General features: G+C 39.6%; 1 protein-coding gene across 1 annotated transcript in view; it reads left to right on the top strand.

Moving 5' to 3' along the window:
- LOC108271629 (contactin-4) overlaps positions 1-11,180 on the top strand; it is a 188,131-nt gene extending 176,951 nt beyond the window's left edge. The window contains exons 22-23 of the mRNA XM_053683821.1: positions 2,884-3,049; positions 10,971-11,180. Of these exons, the coding sequence (XP_053539796.1) occupies positions 2,884-3,049; positions 10,971-11,080 (276 nt within the window). The 3' untranslated portion in view covers positions 11,081-11,180. The remainder of the gene's footprint in view (positions 1-2,883; positions 3,050-10,970) is intronic.
- Positions 11,181-24,199: the final 13,019 nt, after the last annotated feature.

Here is a 24,199-nt window from a genome sequence, read left to right as displayed (position 1 = left end):
CCTCGCCATGGTCGACCAAAGAGGTTGGTGCACGTGCTCAGCGTCATATCCAGAGGTTGTCTTTGGGAAATAGACATATGAGTGCTGCCAGCATTGCTGCAGAGGTTGAAGGGGTGGGGGGTCAGCCTGTCAGTGTTTAGACCGTACGCCGCACACTGCATCAAATTGGTCTGCATGGCTATCGTCCCAGAAGGAAGCATCTTCTAAAGATGATGCCCAAGAAAGCCCGCAAAAAGTTTGCTGAAGACAAGCAGACTAAGGATATGGATTACTGGAACCATGTCCTGTGGTCTGATGAGAGCAAGATAAACTTATTTGGTTCAGATGGTGTCAAGCGTGTTTGGCGACAACCAGGTGAGGAGTACAAAGACAAGTGTGTCTTGCCTACAATCAAGCATGGTGGTGGGAGTGTCATGGTCTGGGGCTGCATGAGTGCTGCTGGCACTGGGGAGCTACAGTTCATTGAGGGAACCATGAATGTCAACATGTACAGTGACATACTAAAGCAGAGCATGATCCCCTCCCTTCGGAGACTGGGCCGCAGGGCAGTATTCCAGCATGATAACGACCCCAAACACACCTCCAAGACGACCACTGCCTTGCTAAAGAAGCTGAGGGTGAAGGTGATGGACTGGCCAAGCATGTCTCCAGACCTAAACCCTATTGAGCATCTGTGGGGCATCCAAAATGGGAAGGTGGAGGAGCACAAGGACTCTAACATCCACCAGCTCCGTAACGTCGTCATGGAGGATTGGAAGAGGACTCCAGTGGCAACCTGTGAAGCTCTGGTGAACTCCATGCCCAAGAGGGTTAAGGCAGTGCTGGAAAATAATGGTGGCCACACAAAATATTGACACTTTGGGCCCAATTTGGACATTTTCAGGGGTGTACTCACTTTTGTTGCCAATGGTTTAGACATTAATGGCTGTGTGTTGAGTTATTGTGAGGGGACAGCAAATTTACACTGTTATACAAGCTGTACACTCACTACTTTACATTGTAACAAAGTGTAATTTCTTCATTGTTGTCACATTAAAATATATAATCAAATATTTAAAAAAATGTGAGGGGTGTACTCACTTTTGTGAGATACTGTATGTGTGCCACAATTTTTGGCACCCTTTTAGTTAATACTTTGTGCTACCTCCCTTTGCCAAGATAACAGCTCTGAGTCTTCTCCTATAATGCCTGATGAGGTTGGAGAATACATGGCAAGGGATCTGAGTTCTTACAGAATCCCCCTAGATCCTTCAAAATTCGAGGTCCACGCTGGTGGACTCTCCTCTTCAGTTCATGACACAGGTTTTCTATTGGTTTCAAATCAGTGGACTGGGATGGCCAATGAAGGATCTTGATTTTGTGGACAGTAAACCATTTTTTGTGTTGCTTTTGATGTATGTTTTGGATCATTGTCCTGCTGGAAGATCCAACTATGTCCCATTTTAAGCTTTCCTGGTAGAAGCAGTCAGGTTTAATATCTGTTGATATTTGATAAGAGTCCATGATGTCATGTATCCTAACAAAATGTCCAGGTCCTCTGGCAGAAAAATAGCCCCGAAACATTAAAGAGCCACCACCATATTTAACCATGGGCATAAGGTACTTTTCCATATGGCTATCTCTCTGTGTGCACCAGTTCCACCTCTGGTGTTTATTGCCTAAAAGCTCTATTTTGGTTTCATCTGACCATAGAACCTGATCCCATTTGAAGTTCCAGTAGTGTCTGCAAACTGAAGACACTTGAGTTTGTTTTTGGATGAGAGTAGAGACTTTTTTTATTGAAACCCTTCCAAACAACTTGTGGTGATGTAGGTCACTTTAGATTGTAGTTTTGGAGACTTTCTGACCCCAAGATGAAACTAACTTCTGCAATTCTCCAGCTGTAATCCTTGGAGATTTTTGGCCACTCAAACCATCCTTTTCACAGTGTGTTGAAACAATATAGATACATATCCTCTTCCAGGTTGATTCATAACATATTCAGTTGACTGGAACTTCTTAATTATTACCCGGATGGTGGAAATGGGCATTTTCAATGCTTGTAATATTTTCTTATAGCCACTTCTTACAACACACCAATTTAAGCTACAGCATTTTTCTGCCGTAACCTAAATCATGAATAAGACATCTTTAGAATTCCATAATGTAAATGTGCTTCAAAATTAGCATATAAATATTCGTCATTATTTATCCAACAATTTAGTTTTTCACATAAACTGATTTTCCATTAAAAAAAGAAAAACCTTTCAAACAAACAAACAAATAAATAAATAAATTATTGGTATTTTCCATTAATTTCCTATTCACACTCACAGCTATGTTCATACACACCTGCTCTCAAGAGAATGTCAAGGATTTTGTGCAACCCATTCTCCCAGTTTTGCATGCAGCCTATTTGCAGCACCTTAAATATGTTTATCAAAGTTCTGGCACAAGCATATGTTGCATAGCTAATCTTTACCACTACACTATTTGAATATGATTGATGGGTAATAAATAGTTTGACCTCTTTTTTTTAACATATTGAGCATTGCCCACTTCATGCATAAAGTTTGTGATTTTCATGTCATACAGTATGAGTAGACATACCAGCTCATGTAATTTCTCTTCTCTGCAAAGACAAACAGGAGAGACTGGATCTGTGAGATTGGGTTTTGTGTGTCTGTCTCCATAAACCTTATTTAATTGCTAACAATTGAGTTTAGACATCTTAACTCAATACTAAGACATCTGTACACATTATTGACTTAAGATTCATTAAAATAATACATCTACATCTTAACATTCATTTGATAATTATATTCATATTTAATAAATTGGACACAGGTTATTTTGATATATCACAGATATATTATTGAATCTGACAGATCAGTTGTCTTTCAGGTGATGTACCGTCAAAACTGGCACAGAGGGACCAGCACAGTTGAAAAAAATCAGACGTCATTGGAGCTACAGGTTCCATCAGAAGATCTTCTTATACAGATCAAAACCTTAAGTGATGGAGGAGATGGCAGCTACAGCAGTCCTATTCACATACCAAAGATGACCAGTAAGGCTTCCCTCATTTACTGTACTAATTGAAAACAGTAGACACATTTAGCAGTATGCAAAACTTGACAACATCAGCCCTTTCTACTTAACACATTTTTCAACTGAGGCTTCCTCACATCTACATTTAGGCTGTATCCCCATTAATCCGGATAAATTTGAAAACAGATCTTTTTTTCTACGTTTTGGTCTTTCCATCCAAACTGAGACACCGTTTTGTCCAGCGAAAATGTAGCTTTTCGTAAATGTTTTTTGAAAACACAGTTCCTTTTCAAAGGGAACTCAATGTTGCATGAGCTTCACACTGTGGGAAAGACCCTCACGTGTGACATCACGCCTATTTATAGGCCTGCCGTGGTTAGGTGATCTTTACTTTTCTGTCCCTTTGAAAGGTTGAGTCAGAGAGAGTTCAGGAAGTGTTACTCCTTTGTCTCATATTATTATGGGAGAGGGCAAGGACTCTTTCTGTGTGAAGTGTATGAGAGTGAAGCATATTGCAGCACGGTTCTGCTCTGGCTCCCTCACTTCTCAACCAAACCAAGATGGGTTTCAGAACCTTAGGACTCTGGGCCGGCTGTTGCCAAGGCAGACAACCGGCTTAGATCCTGGGGCTCCAGTATGGACCTGGACTCTTTCCTCCAGATCCGATGCTTCACTTCCGTGTTAAAAAATAAATAAATAAATAAATGAATGAAAAATACGGAAAGGGGGCTTGTGTCAACCTGCCCTCTCTGACTGGAGCCAGAGTGAGGAGCCAGTGCATCATTTTTATGTGAGTGGAGCAAGCTGCCATATATATATATATATATATATATATATATATATATATATATATAGATATATATATAGATATATATATAGATATATAGATATAGATATACTTTCATATAATCTAGAATCATTACACGTAAAGTGAAACATTTCAAGCATTTTTTTTGTATTAATCTTGATCATTACAGCTTACAGCCCATGGAAATAAAAAATCCAATATCTCAAAATGTTAGAATAAAGAATTCATAGTACGGAAAAGTATGTTAATTTATGCACTCAACACTTGGTCAGGACTCTTTTTGCACGAATTACTGCATCAATGCGGGGTGGCATGGAGGCAATCACCCTGTGGCACTGTCGGTGTTCTGGAAGCCCAGGTTGCTTTGATAGTGGCCTTCAGCTCATCTGTATTGTTGGGTCTGGTGTCTCTCATTTTCCTCTTGACAATTCAGGTCAGGCAAGTTGGCTGGACAATAAAACACAGTAATACAATGGTCAGCAACCAGTTACTAGTAGTTTTGGCACTGTGTACAGGTGCCAAGTCCTGTTGGAAAAGGAAATCAGCATCTCCATAAAGCTTGTCAGCAGAAGGAAGCATGAAGTTCTCTAAAATCTCCAGGTAGACGGATGCATTCAGTCTCGATTTGAGAAAACACAGTGGAACAACAGCAGATTACATGACCTGCTTGAAGTTGGCCCCCCACCCAATGCAAAACGTCAGCAAAATAGTCTCAATCATTTTTGCTCCGTTTGTGCTGGTTTGTGCCGATAAACACTTCGTTTGTGTTGCTTCGGATTTGGAGATATTAAAAGAATATTTATAGGTCATTCTGAGGTCAATGAGCCCCCCCACATGCTCCAAATTCACTCCAAATAGTCTCAATCGTTTGTGCTCCATTTGTGCTGATAAAAATTTCATTTGTGCTGCTTCTGTTTTTAAAATATTAGACATTGAATTATGGTGCAGTGATGTCACCAGCCCCCCACATGCTCCAAGTTCACTCCAAATAGTCTCAATCATTTGCGCTTTGTTTGTGGCGATAAAAGCTTCGTTTTTGCAACTGTCTTTTTTTTTTATTTATAATAATACAGTTGAAGTAACAAGTTAAAATCCAAACAACAAAACAAATCACATTAAATAGTTGCATTCATTTAATTGTTACCTATCCACTGTGCGCTTTCAACTTTTAAAAGACACAGCGGATCACAGGATGCGTGAAATGTAACACGAACTACCAGGTAAGTGTTTTTATGTGTTACTGTATATGTTGTTATGAGAATAACAGTCATAATATTAACATTGCCATAAATAAATACATGCAACATAATCTGTTTGCTGCAGTTCTGTGTTTATGAGTTTTCTGTTCAATAAACATTGACAATCTTAGCTCTCTTGAATGTTGTACCATTATGATTGAAGTTAACTAATAATATTATAACTGACAGTGTTAATACATTGTACTTACACTGGCCAGAATTTTGATTTAGTAACCATATCGACTTTTCCTATACTAACTTAACACTAATTTCCACAAGAGCATCTTGAACAGAAGTGTCACTTACACCTAGTGGTGGCAGTGAAGTGTAAAAGATGATTCTCTTTGTAAATAAATGAAAAGTTCAATCATGAGAGACCAGGGAATGAAGTAAAGATAATTGTTTATTGAACATATGATGATATGATTTGTCTTGAAAAAGTCTTCGGCAATTTGACTCTAAAAGTGTGCTCACACCGAGGAGATTTTCGCCTATAAGTCAATGTCTAATATTTTAAAAACGGAAGCAGCACAAACGAAACTTTTATCGGCACAAACCAGCACAAACGGATCACAAATTATTGAGACAATTTGGAGTGAATTTGGAGCGTGTGGGGGGGCTGAGTGACCCCAGAATGACCTACAAATATTCTTTTAATATCTCCAGAACCGAAGCAGCACAAACAAAGCGTTTATCGGCACAAACCAGCACAAACGGAGCACAAATGATTGAGACTGTTTTGCCAAAGTTTTGCGTTGGGTGGGGGGCCAACTTCACACAGGTGAGGACATGGCACCCCAAATCCTCACTGTCTGTGGAAACTTCACACTGGACTTCCAGCAACTTGGATTCTGTACTTCTCCACTCTTCCTCCAGACTTTGGGACCTTGATTTCCAAATGAATGCAAAATTGACTTTCATTTGAAAATTGATTTTGGTTGTGTGTACTGAAGCAGACTGAGAGATTAAAGGCTCAGGATACCTTTGGAAGTGTTTTGAGTTATTTAGCTGATTAGAGCTTTTCTCAGGTCAACATTTCTACATTATAAATTCTTTATTCTAATATTTCGGGATACTGGATTTTTGATTTCCACGAGCTAAATTACGGGGAAAAAAAACTTTTCCACAATATTCTTATTATATATATATATATATATATATATATATATATATATATATATATATATACATACATACATACATACATACATAACACTATATATATATATACATATATATATATATATAACACTCATCTTATTGTCGTAAGGTGGTTGAGTGAAGACAAACACAAACAGAGGCTAATTAAGTTCATTGTTTCATTGTTTTATGGCAGCCAGTCTGTAACGTTTTCTCCACAGCTGTCCATTGGGTTTTCTGTCTGAGAGTGTCCATGGGTTTTGTGTGTCTTAATACTTTCTTGGGTCATATATCCTGCTTGTAGTTGAGATCCTATATATTCCCGCCTTCGATCGGTCATGTTTGAGGAAAAAACATTGGTGAGTGCTGGAAAATATCAAACACAGGAGGCACAACATACAAACAAGACAACACCTCCATTACTGGCTAAATACTGGTGCAGGAATAGAGTTGTCATATCACAGCAAACCAGTGACTACATTTTCCATCCTGCACTGCGGCCTACAAACATGGCCACCATGGACCGTAATTCCCAGAAATCTCACTTTCATTCTAATCATACACACCTGCATGCAATCTCACACACAATCACACATAAAAGAGACTGTTTAAACACTAGTCTTTGCGAAGTACTGATTGTATTCACCGTGCCAAGAATTTGTTCATCGTGTTCCGTTTCATGGTTTGTGATTTTGCTTATAGTTTCTCGTTTTCCTTGCCTAGTTTATGTCCATTTGTCGATAGCCTGAACTTTTGCCTGTTTTTGTACCACACTTTTGATCCACAATTTGGATTTGTCTGCCTGCCTCTCTTTAATGAAGCTCTTATCTGCAATTGTATCCGTCCTCAACCCCATTACGTGACAGAATACTTCGCCTCACCATGTATGCAGCAGGAAGACGGAGGAGACGTCACACTAGGGAAACCAAGCAAACTGTCCCAACCTTGGACCCGATTCACTTTCCCCAGTGGACTGGCATAGAGCTCCTGAATACGTATGATAGGTTTTTTGGCTATCCGGAATATTTTCTTGTTGACTGCCAGTACTATTTTGCAAGCGTAGCAGACCCCAAGCCAAGCCCAATGAGAAGCAATGGATAAGGTTCATGTTGTCCCAGTTCTTCGGCCCAACCCGCCAGTGGGTACAGCTTCTAGTGGACACAGGATCCAGTGGGCTTGAAAACGTATGTGTATTTGTAGGACTATTTGTGACTGCGTTCGGGAGTCCAGAATCCAAGGCCAACTTGGAACATCTTGGCGGCGGTGCAACGAAAATGAATAGAATGTGGAAAAGTTAAAGTTGTAAGTTATAAGACCATCTGGCAGCGTGGAAACTACTGCCAAATGTGTCTCCATGGGTTCTGTCTAATTGAGCATGCTTTTCACTCACTGACAAAGCTGAAGGCAGAAAGACCCAAAACAAGCAGGACCTGAAGTTGGAGTAAAGGCCTGGCAAAGCACCTCAAGGGAGGAAACTCAGCATTTGGTTATGTCCATGGTTTCCAGACTTCATGCATTCATTGACTACAAAATATTAAAAATGATCCTAATATTTATGATTGTTAGTTTGTCCAATTACTTTTGAGACTGTGAAAATGGAGGGAAAACATTTTACTCCAAATTTCTAAATGGTTAATGCATTTTTTTTTTGTTATACCCCTTGAATTAAAGCTGAAAGTCTACACTTCAATCACATCTTATTGCTTCATTTCAAATCCATTGTGGTGTTGTACAGAGGCAAAATTATGAAAAATTGTGTCACTGTCCAGATATGTATGGACCTGGCTGTATATAACCAATATATTCATATTATATAGCCAATCAGTATAGTCATAATACAATTTAAAATAATCTGATAATCATGTAATTATCTTAGTTTTCTATTCAATGTCAAGTGTGGTGTTGCATTTAACTCCATAGAGACAGAGAAGTTTTGCAGATTAATGTCATTCAGTTCTCGTGTTAGGGATATAGTTACAATAAATCTGTACTATGATCTATAGTATGATACCATTCAATCAGATGTTGTGATGAATCTATTTAATAATCAGTTAAATAGAAGAATAATTGTCATGAAAGTCACTGATGAATGTGAACAGAGCAAAATGGTCCTCTGAGGAAACAAAAGCTCAGTATTTGAAATGATTTAAAATAATTGTGAGGTTAATTGATTTTGCTTGCATTATACTGGCTCAGGCAAGGAACAGCATTAAGTCCAGTGCCACTGTCTGACAGCAATCACATTATGTCACACTGAAATTCATGTTTTGGGCTATAAATACACTACAAAAATACATCTCTGTAATGTTTTTCACACAGATGATATCAGAGGAGACAACATCTTAATCTGAGACATTTCTTAGCTCAAAGACTGATTTTTTTTCTTCTTCTTCTTATCAATTATACTGTATTATGATAATCTCAATTCCAAAAAAATTGGGATGCTGTGTAAAATGTAAATACAAACCGAATGCAATGATTTGCAAATCTCATAAACCCATATGTTATTCACAATTGAACATAGAAAAGGTATCAAATGTTTAAACTGAGGAAATTTACCATTTTAAGGAAAAAATAAGTGAATTTTGAATTTGATGGCTGCAATATGTGAAAAAAGTTGGGACGTGGGCAACAAAAGTCTGGAAAAGTTAGTGTTACTAAAAAGAAACAGCTGGGGGAACATTTTGTAACTAATTAGGTTAATTGGCAACAGGTCAGTAACATGATTGGGTATAAAAACAGTGTTTTAGAGAGGCAGAGTCTCTTAGAAGGAATCTGGATGGGATCATATCTTGCTCTAAAGCCTGTATACACCTTTTAGCATTGATGGTGCCTTTCCAGTTGTGAAAGCTGCCCATTCCATAGTCACTAATACACCCCCATACCATTAGAGATGCAGGCTATTGAACTGAGTGCTGATAAAAAGCCGGATGGTCCCTCTCCTCTATAGTCCTCTTTAGTTTAGAGGATGTGGTGTTCATGGTTTCCAAAAAGAATTTAAAATTTCAATTCACCTGACCACAGAACAGTTTTCCACTTTGCCTCAGTCCATTTTAAATGAGCTTAGGCCAAGAGAAGACGGCGGTGTTGCTGGATCATGTTCACATATGGCTTCTTTGCATGATAAAGCTTTAACCAGCATTTGTGGATGGCACGGTGAACTTTGTTCACAGACAATGAGTTCTGGAGGTATTTCTGAGCCGATGCAGTGATTTCCATTACAGAATGCCTGTTTTTAATGCAGTGCTACCTGAGGGCCCGAAGATCATGGGCATGCAATATTGATTTTCACCCTTGTCCCTTGTGCACAGAGATTTCTCCAAATTCTTGGAATCTTTTGATGATATTATGTACTGTAGATGATGAGATATGCATAGTGTTTGCAATTTTATGTTGAGGGACATTATTCTGAAATTGTTCCACAAAATGTAGATGCAGTTTTTCACAGCTTGGTGAATCTCTGCAAATCTTTATTTCTGAAAGACTCTGCCTCTCCAAGATACTCTACAATTAACCTCCAGCTGTTTTTTTTTTAGTAACACTTAGTTTTCCAAATTAATGCTTGGTAAGCTTATCCTTTAAACCAGGGGGATGTTTGGGCAGGACATTAGCATCATTTAATTAATTAGACAACTCAAAATAGCAAATTAAAACATAAGAAAATAGCCTAAGGCCTGCACACATTACCACTTCATGCCCTGGATTTTAAGTATATATTTGCTGCCTTAAATTGTTAGCGCATTATAATAAAATAAATATTTTTGTTTGTTTGTCCAGTAATTTGTTAAAAATATCAACAGCAGACACAGCATTTATCAATACTGTCCAGGTTTCATGCTTTCATCTGTTATACTTCAGGTTCATTCTGCAAAAAAAAAGAGATCAAGTGCTCATAAGCTGCCAAATAATCAGGGTGATCAGTGGAGTGATTTGCAGTGATTACTATGTTATTTACAACTAGGGATATTCATATAGTAATATATTGGCAGTATACTGTATTAGCCTCTTAGAGGTTTATTTCAATTTTGCCTTCTTCTGATTCATATATCATTTTGCTAATATTGGTAATGAGCAAAAAAAAAAAAAACTAGGGAAGAGTTAGCACTGTACAAACCTTTCACTCAGTTTCATCTATATGCCAGAGATGCCTGGTGAGACTTCACTAATTCACAGCCTCATTTAGGGTTAATGGACCTGACCATGCTAATGTTGAAAATGTCCACAACCTTATACTGAGTCAGCAGGAAAAAAATGCTAATGCTGTTAATAATTAATGTAAAGTTGCTACAGCTCTATAAACAGATTTACCTTGCTCCACTCATTCATCTTGCTGTATCCAAAAATGCTAATGCTAATAACTAATGGAATAGAGTAGAGTGCAAGCTTGTTACCTTTGTTACAGCAGCTCCTTTCATTATCAAATATGTCCAGTGAGGCTAATTTTTACTCATTTTGGGTCAATGGAATCGACAGTGCTCTTCTTGGTAACAATTAATAGAACATTTTAGGTCAACATTACAGTCAGCATTCACCCACAAATAGCCCATTCAAGACCTAAAAAGACAGTCAGCGAGTGAGGCTTTAGTCTGCACCTGTTTTGGTTCAACAGATCAAATCACAAATCACAAATATGCTAATATTGCTTTGTGAGTATAAAAATGCACCTAACTAAACTAATGTGTACACTGACATTACATATGCTATTTTATCTAAATAATATTATATATTATTCATATTTGTCTCTTTTGTTCCAGATCTGAACTCAAGGGGCTACTTCAGCTCCAATGCAAACAAGCTGGTCCATATCCACAAAGTAGCATTTCTTATGCTAGTATGGCTATTTCTGAAGAATTTTTCCTTTTGATTAGCAGAGGCTGAAAAGAAAATCAAGATGAAAATTACGAGGAATATACACAATGTGAAAGTAATTTATTTATTTCGTGAGCTGAAGAATGTTCATACAGTGAGGGAAAAAAGTATTTGATCCCCTGCTGATTTTGTACGTTTGCCCACTGACAAAGAAATGATCAGTCTATAACTTTAATGGTAGTTGTATTTGAACAGTGAGAGACAGAATAACAACAAGAAAATCCAGAAAAACGCATGTCAAAAATGTTATAAATTGATTTGCATTTTAATGAGGGAAATAAGTATTTGACCCCCTCTGCAAAACATGACTTAGTACTTGGTTTAAAAACCCTTGTTGGCAATCACAGAGGTCAGACGTTTCTTGTAGTTGGCCACCAGGTTTTCACACATCTCAGGAGGGATTTTGTCCCACTCCTCTTTGCAGATCTTCTCCAAATCATTAAGGTTTCGAGGCTGATGTTTGGCAACTCGAACCTTCAGCTCCCTCCACAGATTTTCTATGGGATTTAGGTCTGGAGACTGGCTAGGCCACTCCAGGACCTTAATGTGCTTCTTCTTGAGCCACTCCTTTGTTGCCTTGGCCGTGTGTTTTGGGTCATTGTCATGCTGGACTATCCATCCACGACCCATTTTCAATGCCCTGTCTGAGGGAAGGAGGTTTTCACCCAAGATTTGACGGTACATGGCCCCGTCCATCGTCCCTTTGATGCGGTGAAGTTGTCCTGTCCCCTTAGCATAAAAAAACCCCCAAAGCATAATGTTTCCACCTCCATGTTTGACAGTGGGGATGGTGTTCCAGGGGTCATAGGCAGCATTCCTCCTCCTCCAAACACGGCGAGTTGAGTTCATGCCAAAGAGCTCCATTTTGGTCTCATCTGACCTCAACACTTTCACCCAGTTGTCCTCTGAACCATGCAGATGTTCATTGGCAAACTTCAGACGGGCATGTATATGTGCTTTCTTGAGCAGCGAACCTTGCGCGCGCTGCAGGATTTCAGTCCTTCACGGCATAGTGTGTTACCAATTGTTTTCTTGGTGACTATGGTCCCAGCTGCCTTGAGATCATTGACAAGATCCTCCTGTGTAGTTCTGGGCTGATTCCTCACTGTTCTCATGATTAATGCAACTCCACGAGGTGAGACCTTGCATGGAGCCCCAGGCCGAGGGAGATTGACAGTTCTTTTGTGCTTCTTCCATTTGCGAATAATCGCACCAACTGTTGTCCCCTTCTCACCAAGCTGCTTGACAATGGTCTTGTAGCCCATTCCAGACTTGTGTAGGTCTACAGTCTTGTCCCTGACATCCTTGGAGAGCTCTTTGGTCTTGGCCATGGTGGAGAGTTTGGAATCTGATTGATTGATTGCTTCTGTGGACAGGTGTCTTTTATACAGGTAACAAACTGATATTAGGAGCACTCCCTTTAAGAGTGTGCTCCTAATCTCAGCTCGTTACCTGTATAAAAGACACCTGGGAGCCAGAAATCTTTCTGATTGAGAGGGGGTCAAATACTTTTTTCCCTCATTAAAATGCAAATCAATTTATAACATTTTTGACATGCGTTTTTCTGGATTTTTTTGTTGTTATTCTGTCTCTCACTGTTCAAATAAATCTACCATTAAAATTATAGACTGATCATTTCTTTGTCAGTGGGCAAACGTACAAAATCAGCAGGGGATCAAATACTTTTTTCCCTCACTGTAGATACACATAGCCGAATATGTTTTTTGTTATTGGTCTGTTTGTGTTTTTTGTGTGTTTGTTTGTTTTATTATTGATATACTTGAGCTTTATCTGTTTAGTTTTATGCAAAAAGGGTGAACTGTTGGAGTGTTGCTTAGGTTTTATTTGTCAGTTTCAACATTTGAGAAAACTTAAAACTCACTTCTACTTTGAAATCTAGTATGTTTTGGCCTGAAAACAGCATTTAAGAGAATGCTGTATTCTGTGAAGAAGTCCCCTGGCTCTTCATTAGACTCTCACTGTTTGACTTACTATACTATACTACTTTCTTCTGTCAGTGTAGATGTGTAAGTCTTTCTAAAAGAGCATGAATGTGTTTTTCACACTGTTTGTCTTTGTCCATAAACTGTTACAGAATGCCTGGTAAACGGAATTAATCAGACATTTTGCCTTGATTATGCAATTGAAGATTGAAGTTTAGTGTGTAAGTGTGACAATTTGTCAAACCAAATTCTGTCATAATTTCTTTGTTATTTTGTCAGAGTCACACTGCGAATAATAACAAGAAAACTTCCCTTATTTTTAATACACTCATTTTCCCTGTAATTAGGTAGTCTGGAGTATGTATGCTTGAAATCTCCATAGAACTGTTTTCATCATTATTCTGTAGATGAAACCAGCAAGGCATATATATATATATATATATATATATATATATATATATATATATATATATATATATATATATATATATATATTATATCTCACAAAAGTGAGTACACCCCTCACATTTTTGTAAATATTTGATTATACCTTTTAATGTGACAACACTGAAGAAATGACACTTTGCTACAATGTAAAGTAGTGAGTATACAGCTTGTGTAACAGTGTAAACTTGCTGTTCCCTCAAAATAACTAACAAACAGCCATTAACAAACAGCCACACACACACACACACACACACACATATATATATATATATATATATATATATATATATATATATATATATATATATATATATATATATATATATATATAAAATGTATATATACATACATACATACATACATACATACATATATTCCCACAAGTGTACAGTGCCCTCCAGTAATATTGGCACCATTGGTACATATGAGCAAAGAAGGCTGCAAACAATTGTCTTTATTGTTCAACCTTTTGGTCATTTGTTAAGAAAATCCTTAAAAATACTCTGCTCTCATGGATCCCAAAGAATTGCAAACCAAACGTCTGGGTTACACATGTAACCCTGTTCCCTGAGAAGGGAACAAGATGTTGCATTTAGGATAACACTATGGGAGTGCCCTTGCGCATGTGACTGGCATCTGAAGCTTGTGTAAAATCATGCCTCTATTTATAGGCCTGCCATGATCAGGTGACATGGCATTGCATGATATATATGGCACCTGTGAACTGCGCCGTCAGCCTCTATTATCTGAAGCGAAGACGTAATTCACAGGCTACGCAACGTCTCGTTCTCTTTTCAGGGAACAGGGTTACATGCGCAACTCAGATGTTCCCTTTCAAAGGGAACTCCACGTTGCGTTTAGCATAACACTATGGGAATGAGAATACCCACTCCGTCATACCGAGGGTACGGACTGTTAAAAAAACCCAAGCCCGAGGGTCACTGCAAGACACTCGAGCCCAGGGTGGAATGAATATCCAGGCTATAATAATGTATGAATGTGTGTGGTGTAGACCACCCTGCAGCAGCACACACATCCTGTAAGTATATACCTTTGGACAAAGCCTTTGAGGAGGCGACCGCCCTAGTGGAATGAGCGCTTATGCCCAGAGGCGTAGTGAGACTGCACCCCTGATAAGCAATAGAGATTGCTTCCACTATCCAATTAGAGATGCGCTGCTTTGACACAGCATCACCTCTACTGCCGCCGCCAAAGCAGACCAGCAGCTGCTCCGACTTACGCCACTGGCTGGAGCGGTGCACATAAGTATAGAGAGCCCTTACTGGACACAGCAGGTGCATCCTCTCTTGTTCTGGTGTGAGGAACGGAGGAGGGCAGAACGCCTGCAACACCACAGGCTGGGCAGAGGATGTAGGCAGGTTAGAAATATAATCCAGCCTAGGATACAGGAAGGCCTTGGCTAATCCATGGGCAAAGTCAAGGCAGGAGGGGGCAACAGAGAGAGCTTGTAGATCTCCTACTTGCTTGAGAGATGTCAGGGCCAGCAGAAGATCTACCTTTAGAGTCAGAAGCTTCTCAGAGGCTGACTCTAAGGGTTCAAATGGGGCCCCTGACAGACTTTCCAGGACCACGGAAAGGTCCCAGGAAGGTATGCGCTGCCTGCAAATGGGCCTCAGCCGCCTTGAGACAGTAGATCCCTGTGAATGGGAATCTCCCAAGGAGTGCCATCTAGCAGGGATATTTTCTCCAAGAACCATATTTGAGCTGGCCAATAAGGTGCTACTAGCAGCAGATGTAGATGGTCTTGGCAAACTCTAACTTGTAACTTCGCTAGAACTTGTGGGAGTAGAGCGATCAGGGGAAAAGCATATAGATATGACCTTGGCCACATGTGCACCATGGCATCCAGCCCCAATGGTGCTGGAGGAGTGAAGGCGGACCATAGTGGGCAGTGTGTTGTCTCCTTGGAGGTGAACACATCCACTTCCGCTTGTCCGAACCTCCACCATATGGATTCCACCACTTGTGGATGGAGCCTCCAACCCACGGGCCTCAGCCCCTGCCTCGACAGGGTGTCTGCTCCCACTTTCCAGCTGCCCAGAATGGACATTGCACTCACTGTCAAGAACTTTCCCTCTGCCCAGAGAAGACTTAGTTGCGCCTGCCTGAACAGGGGGTGTGAACGTAACCCTCCCTGGTGGTTGATATATGAGACCACCGCTGTGTTGTCTGTCACAACTAATACATGGTGACCTCTTAATTGAGGAAAAAAGAACTTCAATGCTAGCTTTACGGCCCGCATCTCTAGGTGATTTATATGCCACTCCAGATGAGGGCCGCTCCAAAGCCTGTGAGCTGGACATCCATCTATGACCCCACCCCAGCCCGTGAGGGAGGAGTTTGTCATTACCGTCTTGCGATAAGGAGACGCCCCTAGAGTGTGACCCAGGGCTAGAAACTGGGGACACCTCCAAATACTCAGAGCACATAGGCATCGCTGCATGACACTCATTACTCTCAGAGGTTTCATCCGAGGATGAAACCCCTGACTTTTCAGCCACCACTGAAACAGTCTCATGTGCAATAGGCCCAACATCTCGATGTTGAAGCGACAGTTCCCTGGATCGTGGTAGAATTAACCCATTGTCCAAGTAGTTTATTACACAGTTGCCCTGGAGTCGCAAGGGAGCCAGAGCAGCATCCATGCACTTTGTGAAGGTGCAAGGGGATAAAGGTACCCGAAGGGAAGAACCTGATATTGTTATGCGGTGTCTCCGAACACAAACTTCAGAAACCTCCTGTGACTGGGCGATATTCCTATGTGGAAATATGCATCTTTCAGATCTATCGTCACAAAAGAAAAACTGAATCTGTGGCATGATAAGTTTGAGCGTCAGCATGTTGAACCTTGAATCTTGAACCTGACGCAGATCTAAAATTGGCCGCATACTCCCATCTTTTTTGCAAACCAGGAAATAATGGCTGTAAAAACCTCCCTTCCTTAGGGAACGGGTACATGTTCTATGGCCCCTTTGTCCAAAAGGGATCTTACTTTCTGCACTAACGTTGGGCTCTGCTCTGTGCTGACTACTGTGGTGAGCACACTTCTGAACCAGGGGGGTAGAGCTCTGAACTGGACCCGGTAACCCTTTTCTATGGTAGACAGAACCCATGGAGACACATTTGGCAGTAGTTTCCATGCTGCCAGATGGTCTTTTAGTGACTTTAGCTTTTCCACATACTGTTGGAGGGAAAGCATCAGATTTTCATTGCCCTGTGACAGCTCGCTGACCAGTAAAGGCTGAAAACTTGGGACGGCCTAGGTTAGGGGAGGCCCTACAGTAGCACTGGGGGCTATCTGCCGTAACAACCTCATGTCCCCTGATACGTCCCCCCGTGGCCCATCAGGATCGTTCCTTCCTTGCCTGCTTTGCTTTTATGATCATTCTTAGATCAGGCCTGTTAGCAGGCTGTAGCTGTGGCCGTCCAGTCCCAGTGGCTCTCCATGAGGGGAGGCGGGCCGCCACATTCGCCTTCTGTGCTTCCCTTGCACTAGCGCTGGCCCAGGTTCCACTCCTGGATGCCCGGGTGAACTTGACACAACGGGGAAGGAACTGGCTGAACGCCACCGTTTGTTCTTTTGCCTCATGAAAGCTGTCGGCGATATCATTAACCACGCCACCAAACAGGCTGGAAGGTTTAACGGGGCATCCAGCAAGGAGACCTTATCTTTGTCCCCCATCCCTGAGAGGTTGAGACATTGGTGAATCTCCGCCACAACCAGGCTACCCATTAAACGGCCGTTATGATGGGCCGTTTGCTTGGTCGCCCGGAGAGACAAATCTGTGGCGTCGCGTGGTGCAGCTCTGCTACTGCCTCAGGCCCAATTTCCTCCCCAGTATCGAGCTCACTCAGCAGGCCTGCTTGGTAGGCCTGCAACACTGCCATTGTATGCAGTGACCCACAAGCAAGACCCGCTGCTGCAAAGGCTTCCGCTGCTGCAAAGGCTTTGCACACCAACACCGAGGTGGCCTTACATGGCTTGGAAGGCAAAGACGGCCCCCCTAAATTACCTGCCGTTGATGGAGAGAGGTGGCTTGCAAGTGCCTCCTCCACCCTCGGCATCGCTGAATAGCCGTGCTTCTCACTTTCCATGACTGCTGAGTAATCAGACATCGTGGGGATATAAACATGGCTAGTGTATTCTTTTCCCCAGAAGTGTGATATCTCATCATGCACTTCTGGAAAAAATGGGAGTTTTCTGCAGTATGCTGGAGATTTATATTTATTTTCACTGGAGAGGAAGCGCTCATCCAGCCTGCTACAAGCCACTTCCTCTTCCCCAGGCCAGTCTATATTCAGCTTTTCAACTGCCCTAGTAATCACTTCAAGCAGCTCTTTATGTACATGACAGCTGCTCTCGGTTTTTGGTGCAATGGCGCCTAATACCAACTCCTCGGAGTCAGCGAGGGTGTTTTTGCTTTCCATAGGGAAAGGAGGAGTCGCGACGTGAGCTCCAAGGTCAGAGGGAGAGCCGGTCCCGGAAGACAGAGCAAGAGATAGAGCCGCGCTTGTCTCTGGCTCCTCTTCCAAATCCATGTGAGATCCCCAGGACTTGATCCACGAGGCTCTGAAACCCATCTCCCTTTGGACAAGAACAGAGCAAGTCATGAGCGGAGCTACCTAATCGTAAAACGTTCACAATGCTCACACGCAAACCCCTCAAGTGCTGCCATGGCATGCTCCATCCCTAAACACTTCACACAGAAAGCGTGTCCGTCTCCCCCTGTGATGTAATGGGAGCAAGGCGTAACACACTTTCTGAATTCTCTCTCGCTCATTCTTTCTTTGTCTTTTCTTTTCTTTTTAAAAAGGGATAGAAAAGTTCAGAGATTTTGAAAAAATATAGAGGAGAAATAAAGCGTCTTTTTGTTTTGTTACACAAACAACCGACATGCAGTCTCGCTGAAGATAATTAGGCTGATGGCACGGTTCACAGGTGCCATATATATATCATGCGACGTACTTAATTGCCAGGTCACCTGATAATGGCAGGCCTATAAATAGAGGCATGATTTTACACAAGCTTGATTTTTATCACGTGCGCGAGGGCACTCCCATAATGTTATGCTAAACACAACGTTCCCTTTGAAAGGGAACCCTTTTTTATCGAATTATATCTTTTGATAAATATAGGTGTGCAGTAATTATTGGCACCCTTATGAATTCATGTGAGAAAAATATATTTGAAATATATTCCCATCTAAGGATGTCACGATACCAAGAGTCTAGTAGTTGGTACCGATACCACCAAAAGTACACGATACTCGATACCAAAGTTAAGTTGTTGGTTCTTGCTGCAATTAGTTTGTCAAGCATTTTAATACATTTGTATTAATATGTTAATTGTCTCTGTGAGATGTAACAGGAGCATAATAAAATTTCAAATTGAAATACTAATCTTTGAATTTCTCATTGAACAAAAACACCACACAGTGACACTTTGGCCCATTTTGAAGAGGGCTTAACTAACATTAAACCCAGAGCCTAAAAATATGCAAATAAAGAAATTACAAAAATGTAATACAGACATAGTGTACACAGAATAAGATTTAATGAAATAAATTTTTCCTGTCCCTGTTTAAAAATAGGTAATTGTTTTTCATTTAGGCTTCATTTGCAGCTGATGAACAATTTCAATTTTACTCTAAATTTCTATCTATCTATCTATCTATCTATCTATCTATCTATCTATCTATCTATCTATCTATCTATCTATCTATCTATCATCTATCTATCTATCTATCTATCTATCTATCTATCTATCTGTGTGTGTTGTTTTTCCCCCCAGGGCCCTCCAACTCCAAAGTGGTTCTTCTTAAATATGACAGAAATACACTTTGGAGTTGAAGGACTCTGGGGGGACAACACCTGATTAACTTTATATGATGCAATTATATGTAAATGAAGACAAAAATGATGGAATATGAACCATCAGACCTTCACCAAAATTACTAGCCACTACCACTAAGGTAACAACACTAATAAATACACTAATGTGAGCAATTTTATGAATGTCTGGTCGTCTTCTTTAATAAAGAATAAGGATTCCAATTTCAAGCTTTCTTTCATGCAAGAAAAGTTGTTACTGTACAGACATAGGGATGCTGATAAGTGAAATTTTCTAATTTTGAAATTAGTTCATTTAGTTAAGCTTAATTTTTTATAGTAAAAAATAATGTGTGTGTGTATATATATATATATATATATATATATATATATATATATATATATATATATATATGTGTGTGTGTGTGTGTGTGTGTGTGTGTGTGTATATGTATATATATATATATATATATATATATATGTGTGTGTGTGTGTGTGTGTGTGTGTGTGTGTATATGTGTATATATATATATATATATATATATATATATATATATATATATATATATATATATATATATATATATATATATATATATAAACTAAGCATTCCTTTATATATTTACACAATTTTGACATTAAAATATGAAACTGGGTTGAAATCAGTGTGTCAGTTTTAATGATAAGGGCTTTGTGACGGGGGTGGGTGGGGGGAGAAAAGATGTGCGAGTACATTTCCTGGTTTGCCGAGGAATAAGCTTGTCTGGAACACAGCTGAGCGTCTCTGCATGGCTGTAATCTCCCGAGACCTGCTCCAACTTATCAGACTGCTGAGGGATTTAATTGTAAGTGGTAGGCCATCTAAAACCTAGAGCATGTGTAGTAGGAAGCAAGAATTATTTTTTTTTAAGTTCTCCTTGCCATTTTATTCTTTGCCCCTCAATACCAGCTCTGATTCTGGCACTATTTGCCATTTTAAAATGATCCTCTCCTTCATAATCTTAAATTAATGGCTTCACTGGAGCTCATACAGCTTTTGTGAAGTAAGACAAGAAATGTCTCCTATTTAATACTTTTGTGCAGCTGATGTGTCTACTTAGTCAGAGAACATGGCTAAAATTCACATTTGTTCATTCTTCATTGAGTATTAGTTTATAATTTTGGTACTGTGACTTCACAAGCCACAAGACATATGAAAGTTTAAGGTTATAGTTTTGTGGGATTATATATGTCTATGTAAAAACACATTTGCTGGAACATTACGCTGCACCATTGATTATGTTATACACCAGCTAATCTTAGCACTTATATGGCTCTGGTATTTTCATAGTTATTTTCGTTTTGTGTTAAGACTGCCCCTTTCCCATCAATAATACTATTGATAATAGCTGCTTTTGGAGCTGTTTGCTCAAGTAGGGCATATTAAAAATTCTGCCTAGCAGCACTGTAATGAATCTTATACAAAAATGAAAAAGGCTGAATTCTGTCCCAGAATTTCTCACGGATAGCCATAGCAGTATGTAGGAAGCACCTTTACTCAGGGGAACCTATGACTATTGAAATTAATCATTATGGTGATAGAATAGGGCTGTCATAGTTCATTTTGTTGGTGGTGGGATGCCACTGAGGAGGGACCAGTAATAATAAATGGTTTAGGAGTTATGCATATTAAGTGGGAAAGCTGAAAAGGCAGTCTGAGGCACCAGGAAAGGGTGTGAAGGATCTTACAGCCTAGTTAGGGGGACCAGAAGTTGAAAAAATTTTTTGGACTAGATCACTCCAGCCTCTTGGGAGAAGTGACATAAAGTATATATACATAAGGACACCGCAGGTTTAGTAATGTCTGAGCTAATGGCATATAAAATTAATGCCATACAGTTTGAAATAAGATGTACAAAGATGTTTTATATGATTTCACAAATTTTAATCAAGAACATACATATTTTTTTTAAATATAAAATCTCCTTAATATAACATAGCATTAAAATTACTTTTATGTATGTATTCCGTATAGTTTGGGACATTCTATCTTTCCTAATAAGTCATTGCTAATCATGGCAAATAGCTTTTAGAAAAAGGAAAAAAAAAACTTTAAAAATGTAAACTCTAATTTTCAATCAAGCATGCACAGTTTAGTCTGTAATATTACAAGTATTTTATCTCTCTCAATGTCTCATTCCCTTCTCAGGGAACAGGGTTACACATATAACCCAGACGCTTTTCTCCCATAGATAGCTCTCTAGTCTTCATGTTGTTTTATCATTTTTAACAACAAATTCAGTCTTCACAGGTAAAACCCAGGCCTCAAACAAAGAATAGTCATTCAGAGCTATACATTGCTTAAAATTAAATCTAACAGAGCACACCTGGGCAACAAGAAACACCTGTCAGTGACATGTTCCAATAGTTTTGATCACTTGAGTGGGTTCAAACAAAAGGTGTTCTAAGTTGTTTAACACATCTAGATGTTAATATCAGGAAATTAAAGCTGAAATTCGGATCCATCTTCATATATTCATCTTTTGATCTCAAACCCAAATGCCAATTTAATCTATAGCAAAAACTAGAATTGGCCTTGCCGTTCCAATACTTTCAGGTGGGACTGCCTATAGTGGGGCGCTGCCCCACTTGCCACTATGGACAAGCACCCACTGCCTACAGAGATAAATAGAAGAGGAATAGCTGAGTTATTTTCAAGGGTTTTTTTATTTTTATTTTTTTTATATAGATGTTGATTATCAAGGATATTTTTTTTACAGATGTTCATTTGCAACTGCTAAAACAATTATTCATTAAAACACAAAAATGCCTAAATCACTACTGCAAAGGGACAGAGTAATTTTGTAATATTTTTTCCACTACATAAAAAAATCATTGTACTACAGTGACATAAATTAAAAAGCAGTAGCAATGATGAATAATTCATAAAGGTCAAAAAATAGGGTCAATATCAGGTGCTAGTCATTAAGAGAAGAGACTCTTAAGAGACTACAGTACTTAACCCTGTGTGCTGGATGTGCATTGCAATTTGAATGTAATGTATGCCATTACAATCTGACCACATCCTCTACTATCTTCTTTTGAATTAAATAAAAAGATCTCTCTAGAGGATTTAGACTGTTAAACCCTGAATTGAAGATCAAAATAAATCAAGCATAATAGTAACTAATTTAACACAAAAGAAAAGCTAGTTCTATGTTTTACATAACCAGATTGATGTACCAGATACCACATGGGAGTGTCAAAATAGAGAAATATGGTTCGCATGAAGAAAGGTATTTCAAAGAAGAAAGAAGGTAACACCAACAAGGGCTCAAGAGGTGCCAAGAGGAAGGTTAAAGCAGTTGTAATCTGCAAAGCAGCATCTTGGACTACTTGGACTATAAATTGACATGAAAGGAGTGAATACTGACAAAGCTGGTCTCCAGAGTTGAAATGTTGGATACCCCTCAGGATTTTGAAAATAAATAAATAATTTAAACATGATTATTGTTGATGGGTATGATAATACATGAGTCCATCAGTCATGAGAAAAAAAGGTGTCAAACCTGATAACACTGTATATATTGTGTTTGATAGACTGAAAATGACTGAAAATGTGAATGCTTAATTATTCCAATAATATTATAAATCATGTATGCAATCGTGATGCGAAATGACAAGCTACAGTATTCTATGCCATGGTAAGCTAGTTATTACTTTGAGCTTTCTTCTGGTTCAGAAATATATATTCCATTAGGTCTTTTCTCAGTTGGCTCATCTATTTGCATTTTTTTTATCATGCCTAAATTAGTAATGCACTGTCTACTGATTATCTAAATAAACTACAGTCATCTTTATACATGATTTAAATGAATACCAAGACTGTTAGTATGGTCTAGACCTCAGAGGGTCAGGCAATTGGTAAACAGAATACACTAGGCTAGGAGTTTACAGAAGTAAGTCAAAGCCAGAATGTTATTCAGAACTCCCAGTCTCTGACCTGACTCATCACTGGCAGAAAGCAGCAGAACAGAATGAAGACTGACATTATTTAAAGGTGTGTGTGTGATGAACACAAGTGCTTGATCAAAAGTCAGGTGTATGAGATGAAGTGTCATGTAAATGGCCAGGTGATGCAGTCTGTAGTTTGATACATGACTTGTGAAACTGAGTTCATGTTATTGATCGAAACAGTATGTGAAGTGATTTGCTGAGAAAACAGAGTTTGTATTTTTGATTGAGGCTGGCAGTGAGGTTAGACATTCCTTATCAGACTCAATGTCTAGCAGAAGGCAGATGCCCTCTGTGTCATGATCCAGCCAGAAGCCCATGCATTTCCCTGTATTTGCTGTTTTTCCCTTCCACATGTTTCTGTTAGTGTGTGTGCGTGTGTGTGTGTGCATGTGTCTCTGGGCGTAGCACTCCACTTCTCAGGCCATCTGACTGAATAAGGGACTCACCTGCTCTTCAGTCAGCAGTGTATATAAACCCTGGCTCTTCAGCCACTCATTGCCAGATTGTTCCGGCTTCAGTACGGTACACTTCCGGTCTTCCTCGTGATTGTTTTCTATGTTATGTCTAGTGTTCTTTGTTGTCGATTTTCCTCATACTTATCCAGTCTGTTTTTCCCTGCCTGCTCACTTTCGGCTCACTTCCAACTATGCCCACCCCTGCCTCACCGTGCATCTCTAGCTTTAGCTGTGCACTCGTCTCTCACGCAGCAGACTTGAGTTTGAATCCCGACCCTGATGACTCATTATCTCACTCCATTCCAATTCCACCCAAGCAGCTACAATAAATCCTGTTATCCTTCAGACTGTGTTCTGCGTTTGGGTCCTCTCGCCTCTGGGTTAAATTCTAACAGAACAATTTGGCCATCATGCTCCCAGCAG

This window comes from Ictalurus punctatus, chromosome 11, assembly GCF_001660625.3.
Source record: "Ictalurus punctatus breed USDA103 chromosome 11, Coco_2.0, whole genome shotgun sequence".
In the NCBI taxonomy this organism is placed as follows: domain Eukaryota; kingdom Metazoa; phylum Chordata; class Actinopteri; order Siluriformes; family Ictaluridae; genus Ictalurus; species Ictalurus punctatus.
The sequence above is the reverse complement of the archived record's forward strand: the minus strand, read 5'-3'. Positions and strand labels throughout refer to the sequence as shown.